This window comes from Diaphorina citri, unplaced genomic scaffold, assembly GCF_000475195.1.
Source record: "Diaphorina citri unplaced genomic scaffold, Diaci psyllid genome assembly version 1.1 scaffold1552, whole genome shotgun sequence".
Classification (NCBI taxonomy): domain Eukaryota; kingdom Metazoa; phylum Arthropoda; class Insecta; order Hemiptera; family Psyllidae; genus Diaphorina; species Diaphorina citri.
The window spans coordinates 30,557-47,211 of record NW_007378978.1 but is presented as its reverse complement, the minus strand read 5'-3'; the positions used below and the strand labels follow the sequence as shown (position 1 = coordinate 47,211).

Sequence of the window (16,655 nt, the reverse complement as noted above, 5' to 3'; positions counted from 1 at the left end):
AATGTCGGTTCTGTGTAAGTTCACATTAATTCGAGGAATATATGCTGACAGGATGAAGATAAGTCAACACTTCTCACACAGCCTCCAGTAATCATATTACGAGTTCAGCATACCCCCTAATAATTTTAGACAATCAGTAATCGAATTTTGTTTTTATAAATGGAACACTTCATTTTTGAAGTCTTTTCAGAAAGCATCGAGGAGGAGGAGTAGGCGAAGAAGAAGAAGAAAATGAAGAAGAATAAGAAAGAAGAACAAAAACCTACCTAAAAAAGATTGAGAAGACTTACTGGTGACGTCATGGTCCGAACAGAATGTCTAAATCATTCAATGTTACAAACAGAGACTTTTCAGATGTTTAAAGAGTCGAAAGTTTTGCGGGTAATCGAATTTTGTTTTTATAAATGGAACACTTCATTTTTGAAGTCTTTTCAGAAAGCATCGAGGAGGAGGAGTAGGCGAAGAAGAAAATGAAGAAGAATAAGAAAGAAGAACAAAAACCTTCCTACAAAAGATTGAGAAGACTTACTAGTGACGTCATGGTCCGAACAGAATGTCTAAATCATTCAAAGTTACAAACAGAGACTTTTCAGATGTTTAAAGAGTCGAAAGTTTTGCGGTGAGAGCTTCGCCCCCACTTTGTTCATCATTTGAACAAATAGAAAAGTTTTGGTAGCAGAGCGTAACTCTCTATTCCAATGTTCGATGGGAAAGAGCTTAACAACTTATCTTTGTAGCATGCAGAGCAATTTCATTATTCAGAATTACGGAGTTTTGTTTCCACGAGGGACTTCTGTCTGTGCACTGACCTCAAGAAAAGTCAAAAGGGTAAAGTTCATAATATTATAGCCCCTTTTATTATGTATATTAACAGTTTCAACAATTTTCCCCTCACCACATTGTCTGGATTCAGGTAAGAAGGACGTCCAATATTAAAATATTTTCGCCAGAGCAAAACGTGTATCCATTGTATCATATAAAGGTAATATATTTTGTAGTTACCTATTTCATAACTTTATAACCTAGGATGTCTAATATAAACATATTTAATAACAAAATGTGAGCCTCGCAAAAGGTCAGCGCTGCGTTTATCTAACGAGGATGATACAGGCTGATCCCGTAGGAACGGGAAAAGGCAATGGATCAGTTTATGGCTGAAGCTATAGCTTGCTGTACATCATTTGGGAATACCTTAGATATATCTTTTATCTAATAGGAGTAGGTATAGATTGTTAAAATCAGATGCGATCAGATATTATGTGCATGAGCTGAAAATAAGTGTCCAAAGAATTTAATTTCCGTCAAATAAAATTCACATTTGTTCTTGTTCAGCGTAAGTCCTCTCTCTTGTAGTCGCTTCAACACAGCATGTAATGCTCGGTCATGATCATGAATAGTCTAGCTTTCATCAGTTGGTTATAGTCAGTCACGCTTTGGTCCCGGATTGTTCAAAACGTTCGAGCACGGGTGTTGCACTATTCCACGGGCAAAACTACATACAATCATATTTATTGCTTGAAACACAACTTTTGTGAAAATCTGACTCTCAGCGAAAATTTCTATGCAAGTGAAAACAGGTGACGTCGCGCGACATTGTCGCGCGATTTTGTCGCACGACAGAGGTCGCGTTGGTGGAAATCCACCTTAATAGGAGTAGGTATACACTGTTAAAATCAGATGCGATCAGATATTATGTTGCAAAGCCTTTTGAAGAATAGAATAAATCGTTGAAAACTAGCTTTCATCAGTTGGTTATAGTCAGTCACGCTTTGGTCCCGGATTGTTCAAAACGTTCGAGCACGGGTGTTGCACTATTCCACGGGTGAAACTACATACAATCATATTTATTGCTTGAAACACAACTTTTGTGAAAATCTGACTCTCAGAGAAAATTTCTGAGTGGGAGTGTTTTAATTTTAATAAAATTTTAATTTTTTTTATAATTTTCATCACCCTATATCACGTTGAATACACAGCTTAAAAAATAAATAAATTAAAAATATTTTTTAATTGCAAGTGGAAACAGGTCACGTCGCGCGACAAACGTCGCGCGATTTTGGATTCCACGGGTGAAACTACATACAATCATATTTATTGCTTGAAACACAACTTTTGTGAAAATCTGACTCTCAGAGAAAATTTCTAAAAAGCTTTTAATTCAGTAGAAGTAGACGATTGGAGCATTGGAGTCAGGTCGTATTGTATAATCTTTCCACTGTGCAGCACAGGCGAAACTCAGTGATAAAAATGTTCCGAGAAGGAAACTTTTCTGAGCTTTTTCTCTCTCCTGCGAAAATAAATTGTAATAAATACAATTTTAACTCCCATGAATTTTCTTTTTGGCAGTGGAGGAGCGAGAGAGGCAGGAAATTTGTAACTTCATCGCCTAAATTCGAATGTGGACTTCGGGCATTGTTCTTACCTGTCACTGAGGATATGGATTATGTGTCTAAATATGGAAAATGGATGGACCATTACGTGGGAAACCTGTGGCCTCTCTCTCCTGCGAAAATAAATTGTAATAAATACAATTTTAACTCCCATGAATTTTCTTTTCGGCAGTGGAGGAGCGAGAGAGGCAGGGAATTTGTAACTTCATCGCCTAAATTCGAATGTGGACTTCGGGCATTGTTCTTACCTGGCACTGAGGATATGGGGTATGTGTCGATTAGTCGATTGTATTTTAAATCTTTAAATATGGAAAATGGATGGACCATTAGGTGGGGAACCTGTGGCTTCTATTCTACGAACAACTCTGCACTCTTCACTACGTAGAGTCATGCGAGGAATAGGCCACAAGCAGCATTTCATTTCAGTGACAATAAATTTTGGCAACAATGGTTGCACAATCTCAAGCTAGATAACAAAGAGCCGCATGTCTCTGGTTTGTCTCCTTTCTTTCTCTCAGCATTTCCTTTATTCCATTCCCCTCCCCTCCACTTTTTTTTCTCTTTCGCTTCTCTTATTCTATTTGCTGAGCACAATGTATGTCTGCTTATTTTTTAAATGGTATAAATTAACATTGTTTCCTCCTTTCCCTTCCTGTCTCTTTCCTTTATCCGCTCCTTTCTGTTTAGCTGCGGATTGAGGATATTGTTCATGTAATACAGAATCAAGTTGTGTTTATTTTTTTATAGAAAACTTGCTTCTTCTCTTTTCTCAATGCTTTTTCTCTTTCGATTTTCATTTGTTTTTTCATCGTTGAGAATTATATTGTGAAAACGCTCGAGGTAAGTAATGTTTTATTATAAAAAAATTTAGATATATTATACAAACCAATGGTTTTTATTGTGCTGCTTTATCTTTCCGCAACTGCAGAGAATAACCTCACGGCGGAAAAGAATCGTTTCACTGACAAGTAGCAGTTTATTGATTGCCTTTATATTTATACGATATAGTCAGTCGACCATAATATCTTCGAGAAGCAACCATTGTACACTTAGGGTATTTTCATTTAATATCGCTTTATTTTTATGACTTTGTTTAATAACTTTGAATCGTTTCTGTACCCTGCTGATGTCTGGTGGTATCATTTGGTGACAGTCTGGAGCTAGAGATACTTGGGAAGACGGTACTCTTCTTGCTTCTCAAGGTCAAACCAGATCTATCCGTGAACGCCATTGGGTCATAACTCGAGTTGTACTTGCCGAAGAGATTGTGTCGATAGGTATCTTGGAAATTCATTGTCGTGGGAGACTTCTCAAGGTCAAACCAGATGTATCCGTGAACGCCATTGGGTCATAACTCGAGTTGTACTTGCCGAAGAGATTGTGTCGATAGGTATTTTGGAAATTCATTGTCGTGGGAGCAGTCTTCTGTTGTACACTAGTGTATCTGAGGAACTCGTCAGTCCAAGTACCACGCCCTCTGTCAGTGATTCCAGATTCGGTTTTATGAGATATATGAGTACCAAATTGTTGTCCGTCTCCAAACGTTGGGTTCGAAATGTCACTTCCACTATAATGATAGTGGTCATTTATGAATTTAATCATGCTGTGTGGCGATAATTTGGAAAACAGGCGATTCTGGTTGTGGAAGTTATTTGGACGGTGCTCATAATATCTATTGTTGATAGCACCAATAATGTGAAATCTGAGGGAGAGAGAGAAAGAGAGAGAGAGAGAGAGAGAGAGAGAGAGAGAGAGAGAGAGAAATCCCACGGATAGTGACTTAGTATCCATGTTGAGAGGTTATCCTCAGAGTTTATAGATAGAGAGGGAAGGAGAAAGAGAGAGAGAGAGAGAGAGAAAGAGAGAGAGAGAGAGAGAAAGAGAGAGAGAGAGAGAGCATAAGAAAAGGAGAGAGAGAGAGAGAGAGAGAGAGAGAGAGAGCATAAGAAAAGGCCATGTCTCGTCTCGTATCATATTTACATAAGTTAGCTTCGAAATGTCACTTCCACTATAATGATAGTGGTCATTTATGAATTTAATCATGCTGTGTGGCGATAATTTGGAAAACAGGCGATTCTGATTATGGAAGTTATTTGGACGGTGCTCATAATACCTATTGTTGATAGCACCAATGTTTTTAGCAGCACAGTCACCTTGATCATTATAAAAAGTGATATTCCTGTTGACACTGGGAATTTCTTCGTGACATGGTTTACAATGACATACGGATATGCTATTATTGTCACTTCTGAACATTCTTGTCTCATTGAGTTTTCCTCTGCATGATGTACAAAGCGACCCTGTAACTGTTCCTCCAATAGATTTCACCTTTCTATTCGATTTGGTTTTGCTTTTACTCAACATCTTTTGTGCCTTTTTCATAAGTGATTCATGTCGCAAGGTGCAGGGTCGCGCAAGACGCTTTTTGCATCCAGTTTCAGGTTTCCTACGGACGAAATTGGGATTCGCGTTTGACTTTGGCATGTCTTTGTAAAACAATTTCTTTGTTATCATTGGATTAAATTCTTCGAACGGTTTTGTCTTCCGGAATGACATTCGCCATTGTTGGACGCTTTTCTGTTTCCTTCGAATCGGACTTAGTGCTTTGTCTACTTTCTTTAGTATTCTAGAGTGTCCAGCACCATTTAGTTTTGCACCTGGTGGACTTTTTGAGAATGATTTCAATATTTTTCTTAGACTCAATCGTCTATATTTACATTCTTCATATCTAGACTGCTGTTTTTTTCCACTCTTAGCACGTGTATGATGTTTGTCCAAGGTTTTATAAAGTGAACGCTTATTGTTGCCATATTTTACGTTGCTTCGGTTGATTGCAGCTTTTGGTGTACGGAATATATTCAAAGGCTGTGAAATTTTGATGGAAGGTCCTTTCTTGTTACTCTGATCTGACTTAGTGTTATTTTTTCCATAAGATATTAAATCCCGTATTTGAGAAGAATCATTTCTAAACTTCCACTTCTCAAGTTTAACAGCTTTGACATCTTTAGATTCCTTGCGTGGAGGTTTCTTAGATTCTTTATTACAGAGATGAACCGATTCTTCTTTTGGTTGAAATTTTGACACATTTTTGGTGTTAGCTTTTTGATTGCTCTCTGGATTCTCTTGGTTCTTTTTCAATTTTTTTGCATCCACCAAAGGTATTTGATATTTTCCATGTCCAGTGGACTTGGTTGTATGCGTGGTGTTTGATTTGGTGTACGCAGATGATGTGGTTCTTGCATGACCTGATGTTTGCTGAGATGGTTTTGATTTTGTTCCACTGAAAAGGGATCTGAACGAACTCATAGCTTATCAATTATAGAATTTAGAATAAATTAAAAAGATTCACAATGCTTTTCAGCGAGTCTATTAACATTGTTATAGTTCCAGTAGTATATCGACTGTGAGCAATAACATTAAAATCTCACGGCCAGTAAGAAAATAAATCAAATAAAACACTTCGAAGGGTGTTATTAGATTCCAAGAACAAATTACAACTGTATTACATTGATCTAACCATAAAGGAAGCAATGGAAACATAATATTACAGTGCCTGTACTAAACTAAACCGTACACTTCGAAGGGTGTTATTAGATTCCAAGAACAAATTACAACTGTATTACATTGAGCTAACCATAAAGGAAGCAATGGAAACATAATATTACAGTGCCTGTACTAAACCAAACCGTTACCTATATACGCTCACAGAGTGTAAACATGTCTTTGAAAGAAAATTGCCATCCACTTTTCTTTACAACAAAGAACAGGGGAGAAAAAATAGAGAAATCCAATTAAAAAGAAACTGTACAAGCATTAGCAGCGTATAATTCATTACAAAAAATTAATAACAGGCTCGACCGAGGAGAAGTGTGTGCGAAAGAGAATAAAACAGGACGAGGAAGGAACGGTGGGAAGAGAACGGTGCAACGGAACAGAAACTGTACAAGCATTAGCAGCGTATAATTCATTACAAAAAATTAATAACAGGCTCGACCGAGGAGAAGTGTGTGCGACAGAGAATAAAACAGGACGAGGAAGGAACGGTGGGAAGAGAAGAAACTGTACAAGCATTAGCAGCGTATAATTCATTACAAAAAATTAATAACAGGCTCGACCGAGGAGAAGTGTGTGCGACAGAGAATGAAACAGGACGAGGAAGGAACGGTGGGAAGAGACGGTGCAAGGGAATGGCGGAAAATAAAAACGGCCTGGCGGAAAAGTCATTCGGAGTACTTGGGAAATGTTAATAATGTCAGCTTCCCATAATTCAAAACCACAGGTGTACATAATTATTGTATTCCCTCCGCAAACTTCTCCTTCTCCTTCCCCTCAATCTCCTCCTTCCTCCCCTCAATATCCTTGTCCCTCCCCTCAAAGTCCTTGTCCCTTCCCTCGATCTCCTTCCCCTCAATCTCCTTATGTATCCTTCTCCTCCTTGTCGAATCCCTCCTCCTCCAAGTCATCTACTTTTTCATTTTCTTCTTCATCTCTTTCACTATGCACCTTATTCGCCATTACATTAAATTTACTTCTTACGACTTACACTTCCAGTTTACCTTTATCACGTTTCCCCTTCATCTGGCTACGATCTTATTCCTTCAATCGTCCTTTTTATCCTTTTTTTCCCTTTACCTCCTTTTTCATATATCTCGTTTTCTCCTCATAGCTCACTCTGACTTGTCCCTTTGCTAGAACAATCCTGACACAACTTGATGGTCTTCATTGCAAGACACCCTTCTTTTCTAGAGTCCCCCAATATTCTGACCGCTTTATGTTCCCTCAAAGAAAAGGGATGAAGGGAGGAGAAGGGTCAATAACAATTAATTTGTTACCATTTTTAAATAAATTTTAATTGAAATAGGCAAATCTAAAATAAATGATGTCTATAATATTATGTCAATAGCAAATCTAAACTTTGAACCGCGTTTCTCCGGACATTGAGGACGCGTCGCAAAGGAAGAGTTAAAAGGCACCTACATAAGATGCTTATTTTGAAGCCTGGGATAGAAAAAATTCTAGGGAATCATTCTTGATAACGGAGGATGGAACATTTTCCAGTTATTCTCTGCTTGCATCATAATAAAAACTAGAAGTTTAAAGATGATATAGAAGGAAAATGAATGTTGTTTGTGAATAGAGGGAGGATTGATATAAATTGTCATAACTTTTATGACGCAGAATATGCTGGAACTTTGCGAGGAGGTTTATCTTTGGCGAAACTTTCAAAGTCAGTTGGCGACGCTGGATTTTAACCCTGGCATGCAAGGCCTTGCCTCCCCTTTTGTCTCCTTCTACTCTCTCCCCTTCTTTTCTAGAGTCCCCCAATATTCTGACCGCTTTATGTTCCCTCAAAGAAAAGGGATGAAGGGAGGAGAAGGGTCAATAACAAGGAATTTGTTACCATTTTTAAATAAATTTTAATTGAAATAGCCATATCTAAAATAAATGATGTCTATAATATTATGTCAATAGCAAATCTAAACTTTGAACCGCGTTTCTCCGGACATTGATGACTCGTCGCAAAGGAAGAGTTAAAAGCCACCTACATAAGATGCTTATTTTGAAGCCTGGGATAGAAAAAATTCTAGGGAATTATTCTTGATAACGGAGGATGGAAATGTAATGACCCCGTGCATTCAAGGGTTAACTAAGACACACTGTCTGCCCTATTCTGCACCCATTTGACATGGATTTAACTAAAATGCTTACTGAAAAAAGGAAGCATTTTTTGCACTGCAGCATTTTACAAGGAAAGCTTATTAACCCCTCAAGTTCTCAAATATTAATCCCTCAAATTCTCAAATATTTCTCAAGTTCTCAAATATTAATCCCTCAAGATGGCACTCTGGGAGTCGAACCCAAGCAGCCCACACTTGAAAGTTCTAACACTTTACTGCGCTGAGCACTTTGAACTTTACTCTGTGTTAGTATAACTCGGGATAATAAGGGTTCTTTTATTGAGAGAGAGAGAGAGAGAGAGAGAGAGAGAGAGAGAGAGAGAGAGAGAGATGGGCAGTTTTTTCTCCTTGTAAACACATTTCTATTTTCAGCTTTGTACAGAGATGATTAATTTTCTTTGTAAAATGGTAGTCAATTTCCATTACATTAACCAATTGTTTTTCTATAGGTAAATAAGTTCTATGAAAATTAGTAATTACCTTTTAACTATTTTCCTTTCAAAATACATAATTTCTCTCTCCTGCGAAAATAAATTGTAATAAATACAATTTTAACTCCCATGAATTTTCTTTTCGGCAGTGGAGGAGCGAGAGAGGCAGGAAATTTGTAACTTCATCGCCTAAATTCGAATGTGGACCTCGGGCATTGTTCTTACCTGGCACTGAGGATATGGAGTATGTGTCTAAATATGGAAAATGGATGGACCATTACGTGGGAAACCTGTGGCCTCTATTCTACAAACAACTCTGCACTCTTCACTACGTAGAGTCATGCGAGCCCTTATTCTCTCTGGGATGGGTATGAACGAAATCCTCAAAAGCAAGCAGGAGGAGGGTTACCACTGCATCAAATGAATAAGTAACTAGACGTCACTGAAGCCTGTGAAGGCTTTATTCCCGAAATACCTTTTCCTTTGCATAAATTACGATGTCTTCTCCCTATACTTTCCACAATTACCATGATGATATCCCCTATCAGTCTCATTACAATTTCATTTCTCATTCCCGAAATACCTTTTCCTTTGCATAAATTAAGATGTCTTCTACGTATACTTTCCACAATTACCATGATGATATCCCTTATCAGTCGCACTACAATTTCATTTCTATCTCCTCTTCTCCTAACAATAGGAGACAGAAGACGGTACCCTGTATCAGACAGACTCTGACTCGTTTCAAATAATGCATCCGCATGTTCCAAGCTTCCACGGCTACGATCTTATTCCTTCAATCGTCCTTTTTATCCTTTTTTCCCTTTACCTCCTTTTTCATATATCTCGTTTTCTCCTCATAGCTCGCTCTGACTTGTCCCTTTGCTAGAACAATCCTGACACAACTTGGTCTTCATTGCAAGACGAGTGAGCATTACTGTTAGACCTATTTAGAGCCAGGTGGTTATGATGATACACTCCATTTCTTGTGTATGTTTCTGTGTCTCTTTGTATCTTTAAGTACTCCTAAAACTCTTCCAATAAGCAGTTTCTATCATGGAAGGTTCGCATCAGTATATAGTTCTACAAATACCTACTTATTGCATTTCAAGAAACTCGAGTTCATCAAGAAATGGTATCAAAATAATATAAAACGAAGAAGAATGTGAAGAACAAAGAAGAATATTAAGAACCCAATGTAGTATTTGGTTGCAGACCCTTGAAACATGAAACTATAGTAAATAAAATAAAACGAAGAAGATTGTGAAGAACAAAGAAGAATGCGAAGAACAAAGAAGAATATTAAGAACCCAATGTAGGTATTTGGTTGCAGACCCTTGAAACATGAAACTATAGTAAATAAAAGCTTCAATGGAAATTTCCATGAATATGGTAATGTCAATCAACTGGAAAATGGAATGGACAAAATCCAAAAAATGATCATTGAACAGTAGGTTGTTGGTGTACCTATACGCGAGTGATAGTCAATGGAAATTTCCATGAATATGGTAATGTCAATCAACTGGAAAATGGAATGGACAAAATCCAAAAAATGATCATTGAACAGTAGGTAGTTGGTGTACCTATACGCGAGTGATAGAATTCCAAATTCCAATATAACCAATTACACAAAATGTCAGCTGTGGAGGCAACAAAACCAAAACAGCTCCAATGTTCGCGAAAGATGAAAACATCTCCGACAACACATGATCCACTCAGACGTGATGAAACGATAAACAACACAACAAAAAGTGTAAACAATAATACATAACTGTAATGTAAGCTACATAACTGTAATGTAGAAGTAAGCCACATAAATGTAGAATAAGCTATACATAAATGTAGAAGTATAAGCTACAGAAATAGATATTATACAAATATGTTTAAACATGTTGAAATGGGTAGATAAACATATTTAACTTATGAAGCAATAGCGCTTACACCGACTTTTTCACAACGATAAACAACACAACAAAAAGTGTAAACAATAATACATAACTGTAATGTAAGCTACATAACTGTAATGTAGAAGTAAGCCACATACCTAAATGTAGAATAAGCTATACATAAATGTAGAAGTATAAGCTACAGAAATAGATATTATACAAATATGTATAAACATGTTGAAATGGGTAGATAAACATATTTAACTTATGAAGCAATAGCGCTTACACCGACTTTTTCAGGAAAATGAGATTTTTAGGTCATTGAAATCTTTAAATGTTTGGAATCCTGACGCAATTCTCTACACTTGAGTGCAAAGTGTTTGACAAAATTCCTATACATTGTGTACTACCAGAATTTGAATTTAGTGTTTACTGCCCAGCCCAGGTCATCTTTATAAGAAAACCGCAAATTTCACTTCACTTAGACAGTTCATCAAACTGAATTTGGTGCCTTTAGACAAAGCAAAAATGTTTTTGGGCGCTGTTGTTTCTCAAACGACGATAAAAAAAACGTAAACATGAACATCCTCACCAAGAAAAGTCTCTTCCAAGGACATATTTTGAATACAGGGAAGCGTTGACTATTATGTTGATATTTTCCAACATTTATCTTTTGTCGTTTTCCTCAATATATTTTCCCTAGCTTTTTTTCTTCCTGAAAAAGTTGCTTTTCTAAATCATCCTGTGTGAACATTTGAAAGCCAGGGTGTGTGTAAACACAATGAAATTGTTGTGTAGCTAAAAGTACTTCTGTATACAGGTTGTCAAGCGGGGGTGCTCGTTTGTTATACAGTGTGTCAACAGATACCCAAGCATAACCTTATTCTCTCTGGGATGGGTATGAACGAAATCCTCAAAAGCAAGCAGGAGGAGGGTTACCACTGCATCAAATGAATAAGTAACTAGTCGTCCTTATTCTCTCTGGGATGGGTATGAACGAAATCCTCAAAAGCAAGCAGGAGGAGGGTTACCACTGCATCAAATGAATAAGTAACTAGTAACTAGTCGTCACTGAGGCCTGAAGGCTTTATTCCCGAAATACCTTTTCCTTTGCATAAATTAAGATGTCTTCTCCGTCTGCTTTCCACAATTACCATGATGATATCCCTTATCAGTCGCATTACAATTTCCTTTCTATCTCCTCTTCTCCTAACAATACGAGGCAGAAGACGGTATACCCTGTATCAGACAGACTCTGACTCGTTACAAATAATGCATCCGCCTGTTCCAAGCTTCCAAGCTCATCTTAAGATTAATGTTTACATTCATGCTGACTGATGTTGAAGGTGTGAATTGTAATTAAAAGCTTCAGCACACCAAAACCACTGCTGTGTGCTCAAGTAAATTACTTTACGTCCCAAGAAATCTCCATTTTGTTGTTGTCTCCCGGTGTTTAGTCGCAGCAAACAGTTTGAGCGCTAGGTTTTAATTAGAGATGACAGGGAAAACCATCATCTCCATTTTGTTGTTGTCTCCCGGTGTTTAGTCGCAGCAAACAGTTTGAGCGCTAGGTTTTAATTAGAGATGACAGGGAAAACCATCTTGCCATTCCATTGGTGGCTTTGATTCGAAATTCTCAAGCTTTTGTTTTCGCTTCGTTTCGGGCATTTTCTAAATACCTGCTCGAAAATCTTCGTTTCTTGTTTACATAGAGACAACTCCACCATTTCAACGAACGAAGTGAGATCTAGGTCTTCGTTCGACAAATTTTAATCTGTTTGTTTTACTATATGCGATTCTCGGATGGTGTGTCCAATTTTGATGAAATTTGTTAAAACCGTTTAACAATTTAAAAAAAAAAAAAAAAAATCTCAATACAAACGTACCAGGATTCCTTATCTATCTAGAATTCTAGAATTGATGTTGAAAACTAACAAATAACATGGATTTACCTGAAACAAAGAAAAGATTACCGACTGTAATATTGAGAAATAAAAAGAAAATCGAGCAAAAATATTGTTCATGATGACAAAAAAAGTCCAAACAAAAATTGTAATGTGCAAGAATACAATTTAATTATTGATTTGGTTTTAAGTGAATAAATCAAGAAAAAAATGCAGCAAGAGGAGAAGAGATGCAATAAAAAAAAGCTCGATCTTTTGTGAGGAAACAGATTGCAAAAAAAAAGGAGTAATATTTTTTATTCATCATCAATTAAGGTTAATTAATAGGCTCAATCTTTTGTGAGGAAACAGATTGCAAAAAAAAAGGAGTAATATTTTTTATTCATCATCAATTAAGGTTAATTAATAGAAAAAACCAAGGCGAATACAATAGTCCGTCCCTTATACCTTTTTATTACTATTGTAATAATAAAGGAAGGACGGACTAAAAAGTCCAAACAAAAATTGTAATGTGCAAGAATAAAATTTAATTATTGATTTGGTTTTAAGTGAATAAATCAAGAAACAATTGCAGCAAGAGGAGAAGAGATGCAATAAAAGCAAATGTAAAGTAGGTAGGTATACTTACTTGTTTTGTATTTTGTCGTGGGAGGGGTGGGTAATGGGAGGGAGGAGGTGAAATGGGGGGGGCTCCCCACCAGGGGGGCGTCAAGAAAATTATAGTGCAGCAACAGCGAACTAGCTCCTAACTGACGGTATATACTTACCTGGGAAAGTAAGAAACTCAATTTGAATTTGATTGGTTCTGATGTTTCTACTTAGTTTTGTAACTATGTAGGGTAAGGTGGGGGTAATGATGCCTGGGGTAAGGTGGAGGAAAGGGGTAAGATGGGGGTAATGCCAGGGAATTGAAAAGTGGGTGGTGTCTCTATTGAAGTATAGTGACGTATTTTGACAAATTAAAAGTGTCCTACAAAAAGCTATCGATTTCCCCGTGAACGAATTAAGTGGAAACAATCTAATTCATGGCGAACTTACACCTTCAGCAAGTGCGAATGAAGCCCGAAACAAAGTACCTTAAAAAAAGCGTGAGAGTAGAATAGAAGTGAAAGAGAAATGGAGAAAGAAAAAAAGAAAATATTTTTTTCATTATTCATTGAGAACCGGGGATATACAGTCCCTTTTGAATAACGAATTCACAGTAGTAGAAAAATTATTATTGAAAAGAAAACGAGAGAAAGGGAGATGAATAGAGAATGAGAAAGAGAGAGAGAGAGTTGTCTCTATTGAAGTATAGTGACGTATTTTGACAAATTAAAAGTGTCCTACAAAAAGCTATCGATTTCCCCGTGAACGAATTAAGTAGAAACAATCTAATTCATGGCGAACTTACACCTTTAGCAAGTGCGAATGAAGCCCGAAACAAACCACCTTAAAGAATACTTTCTAAGGAATACTTTTAGGTAACTTTTAGAATTCCCTTGGGCAGATAATTAAGTTTTCTCGTGGTAATTATTTGATTTCTTCCATCCTTACATAAAGGCAACTTGAGAATGATGAAAGCTACTGGCAATAACCTCGACATCGCGTCGGTATTCAAATATTGAAATTTTGGGAAAACGAAAGTTTTACCCGAAGAAATTTGAAAGAAAACTTTGTACTTTGTAAGTTTGTACCTATACTCAATTTGTAGGTAGGGTGCCTGGTTGTACCTTGGCCCCCAAAATCACTTTTTGATTTTTTAAATTTTTTCTACTAATGTTATTCGCATAATTTTATTTGCACCAAGTAACTACACTAGGACACACAATCGTAAACACAAATCTAACCAGTCTTACAACAAACGCTTACACTGGTTCTTTTTTTGAAATCTCTGGTATGGAAAGATGAACCCTTCCACCATGAGAGAAGTCATAAGCATAACGCAAGCAATATGAATGCTATGGAAGTCCTTCCCGTTACAAGCTTCACTGAAATGTTCCATGGTGAAGAAAGAATGCCTCTTGCTGGACTTCATCAATCTAAAGATGCTGAGAAGGAAGATTAGGGCGAATTTGAAGTAGAACTTGGGATCAGAGATGTTCTGAATGAATGCCCAATTGGATATTGTGGTGAAGATGTTGAGAGCGGAGCAGAGGTTGATGAGCATACCGATGTAGGAGAGCTCATACGTGTTGGTCTCCTCGTTCAACTTGTAGTTGAAAGTGCCAGTGTAGAAGCAGAACTTCCAAACGGATCCACTCATATTCTGATGATTATGCTATGAATATTCCGCAGGGCATCACCTCATAACTAACGGACAACAAACGCAGGTATACAAGAGTGGTTAGTGTTGGTCTCCTCGTTCAACTTGTAGTTGAAAGTGCCAGTGTAGAAGCAGAACTTCCAAACGGATCCACTCATATTCTGATGATTATGTTATGAATATTCCGCAGGGCATCACCTCATAACTAAGGGACAACAACTTGTTAGCTACACAAACGCAGGTATACTAGAGTGGTTATGCTCGATTTCTAGACTGAACTTTTAACAGTTTGACCACGGTAAATGCAGTGGTAGAAAGTTTTGTAAGACCCACTGTTATTAGATATTTTTGTATCAAGTGTTTCCTTCTATATCGAAGTACACTATTAAATTTCTAAGTAATACCAAAAAATTAAAAACTCATTTTGCGATAAAAGAAAGAAAAGCAAACGTTGGAACGTACAAAAATAAATAGCTACGGAAATAGAAAAATGATTCAACAATGAACAATGAATTTAATTACATTAACTTTAACAGTTTGACCACGGTAAATGCAGTGGTAGAAAGTTTTGTAAGACCCACTGTTATTAGATATTTTTGTATCAAGTGTTTCCTTCCTTATCGAAGTACACTATTAAATTTCTAAGTAATACCAAAAAATTAAAAACTCATTTTGCGTTAAAAGAAAGAAAAGCAAACGTTGGAACGTACAAAAATAAATAATAGCTACGGAAATAGAAAAATGATTCAACAATGAACAATGAATTTAATTACATTAACTTTTTTTTTCGCATAAAGAAGAAGAAAAAGGAACTGCAAAAATTACTCAAACCAAAAAATGTTTCCAAACTCAAATAGAATTATGTTGAAAACTTTTCGTTTAGTATTTTATAAGTTAGTTTTCATTTTCATATTTCCACTGTCATAAAAAATAATTTCTAATTATTTAAACAGTGTTTCGGTGTTTTCACACAGCGAGTTTTTAATCCAAAACTAACATTTCTTGAACCTTTTCAGCAAATTACATTTGAAATATTCCCTACCTACCGCCCATTCTGGGATTTTAAAAAGCTTTTTAAACACAGGAACAGTACAAATAATATTTTTGTATTTTGTAAATGGCTCGGTGTTTTCACACAGCGAGTTTTTAATCCAAAACTAACATTTCTTGAACCTTTTCAACAAATTACATTTGAAATATTCCCTACCTACCGCCCATTCTGGGATTTTAAAAAGCTTTTTAAACACAGGAACATTACAAATAATATTTTTGGATTTTGTAAATGGGTTAAACAGTGTTTCGGTGTTTTCACACAGCGAGTTTTTAATCCAAAACTAACATTTCTTGAACCTTTTCAACAAATTACATTTGAAATTTTCCCTACCTACCGCCCATTCTGGGATTTTAAAAAGCTTTTTAAACACAGGAACAGTACAAATAATATTTTTGTATTTTGTAAATGGGGTATGTGGTGCTTCTTTAGTGTTTTTGACCAGGTGTGATGTATTTAGCGTTGATGTCGGCTAGTCTGCTCAGGCATGCCTTTGTTTAGTTTTACAAAAGCTGAAAGCTTTCTGTCTGTTTGTCTTCCTCTCTCCCTTTCTCTCTCTCTCTCTCTCTCTCTACTTTCCCCTTCTTTTCATTTCAAACAAACACATATTTTCATTGTCTCTATCACCTAGCAGTAAAGCAGTGAAGAGGCATTTGGCAGTAAATTTCCGAACAAAAGGATTTAAATTATGTGCCCACACCTGAACTCTCCTTTCCTCATGTATACCCTACCCACCCCATCACTTTCTATACCACCCCATTACCTGAGAGTCCCATTCTAAATGAGTTTCGACAATGGGGTGTATGGTTTCACATTTTAAAAGTAGGTATGAATTTTTCGAGTGATTTAATTAATGGGGGAGCTTCTTTCTTTATAGTCTGCTCAGGTATGCTTTTGTTTAGTTTTACAAAAGCTGAAAGCTTTCTGTCTGTTTGTCTTCCTCTCTCCCTTTCTCTCTCTCTCTACTTTCCCCTTCTTTTCATTTCAAACAAACACATATTTTCATTGTCTCTATCAACTAGCAGTAAAGCAGTGAAGAGGCATTTGGCAGTAAATTTCCGAACAAAAGG

General features: G+C 36.6%; 1 protein-coding gene across 1 annotated transcript; it reads right to left on the bottom strand.

Annotated features, from left to right (window-relative positions):
* Window positions 1–3,399: 3,399 nt before the first annotated feature.
* Window positions 3,400–14,534, bottom strand: LOC103516361. Its single transcript, XM_008481326.2, has 4 exons — window positions 14,128–14,534; window positions 4,504–5,670; window positions 3,810–4,062; window positions 3,400–3,696 (listed from the first exon to the last, which is right to left on the bottom strand). The coding sequence occupies exons 1-4, from the start codon at window positions 14,532–14,534 to the stop codon at window positions 3,484–3,486; spliced, it is 2,040 nt and encodes a 679-aa protein (XP_008479548.1). The 3' UTR covers window positions 3,400–3,483.
* Window positions 14,535–16,655: the final 2,121 nt, after the last annotated feature.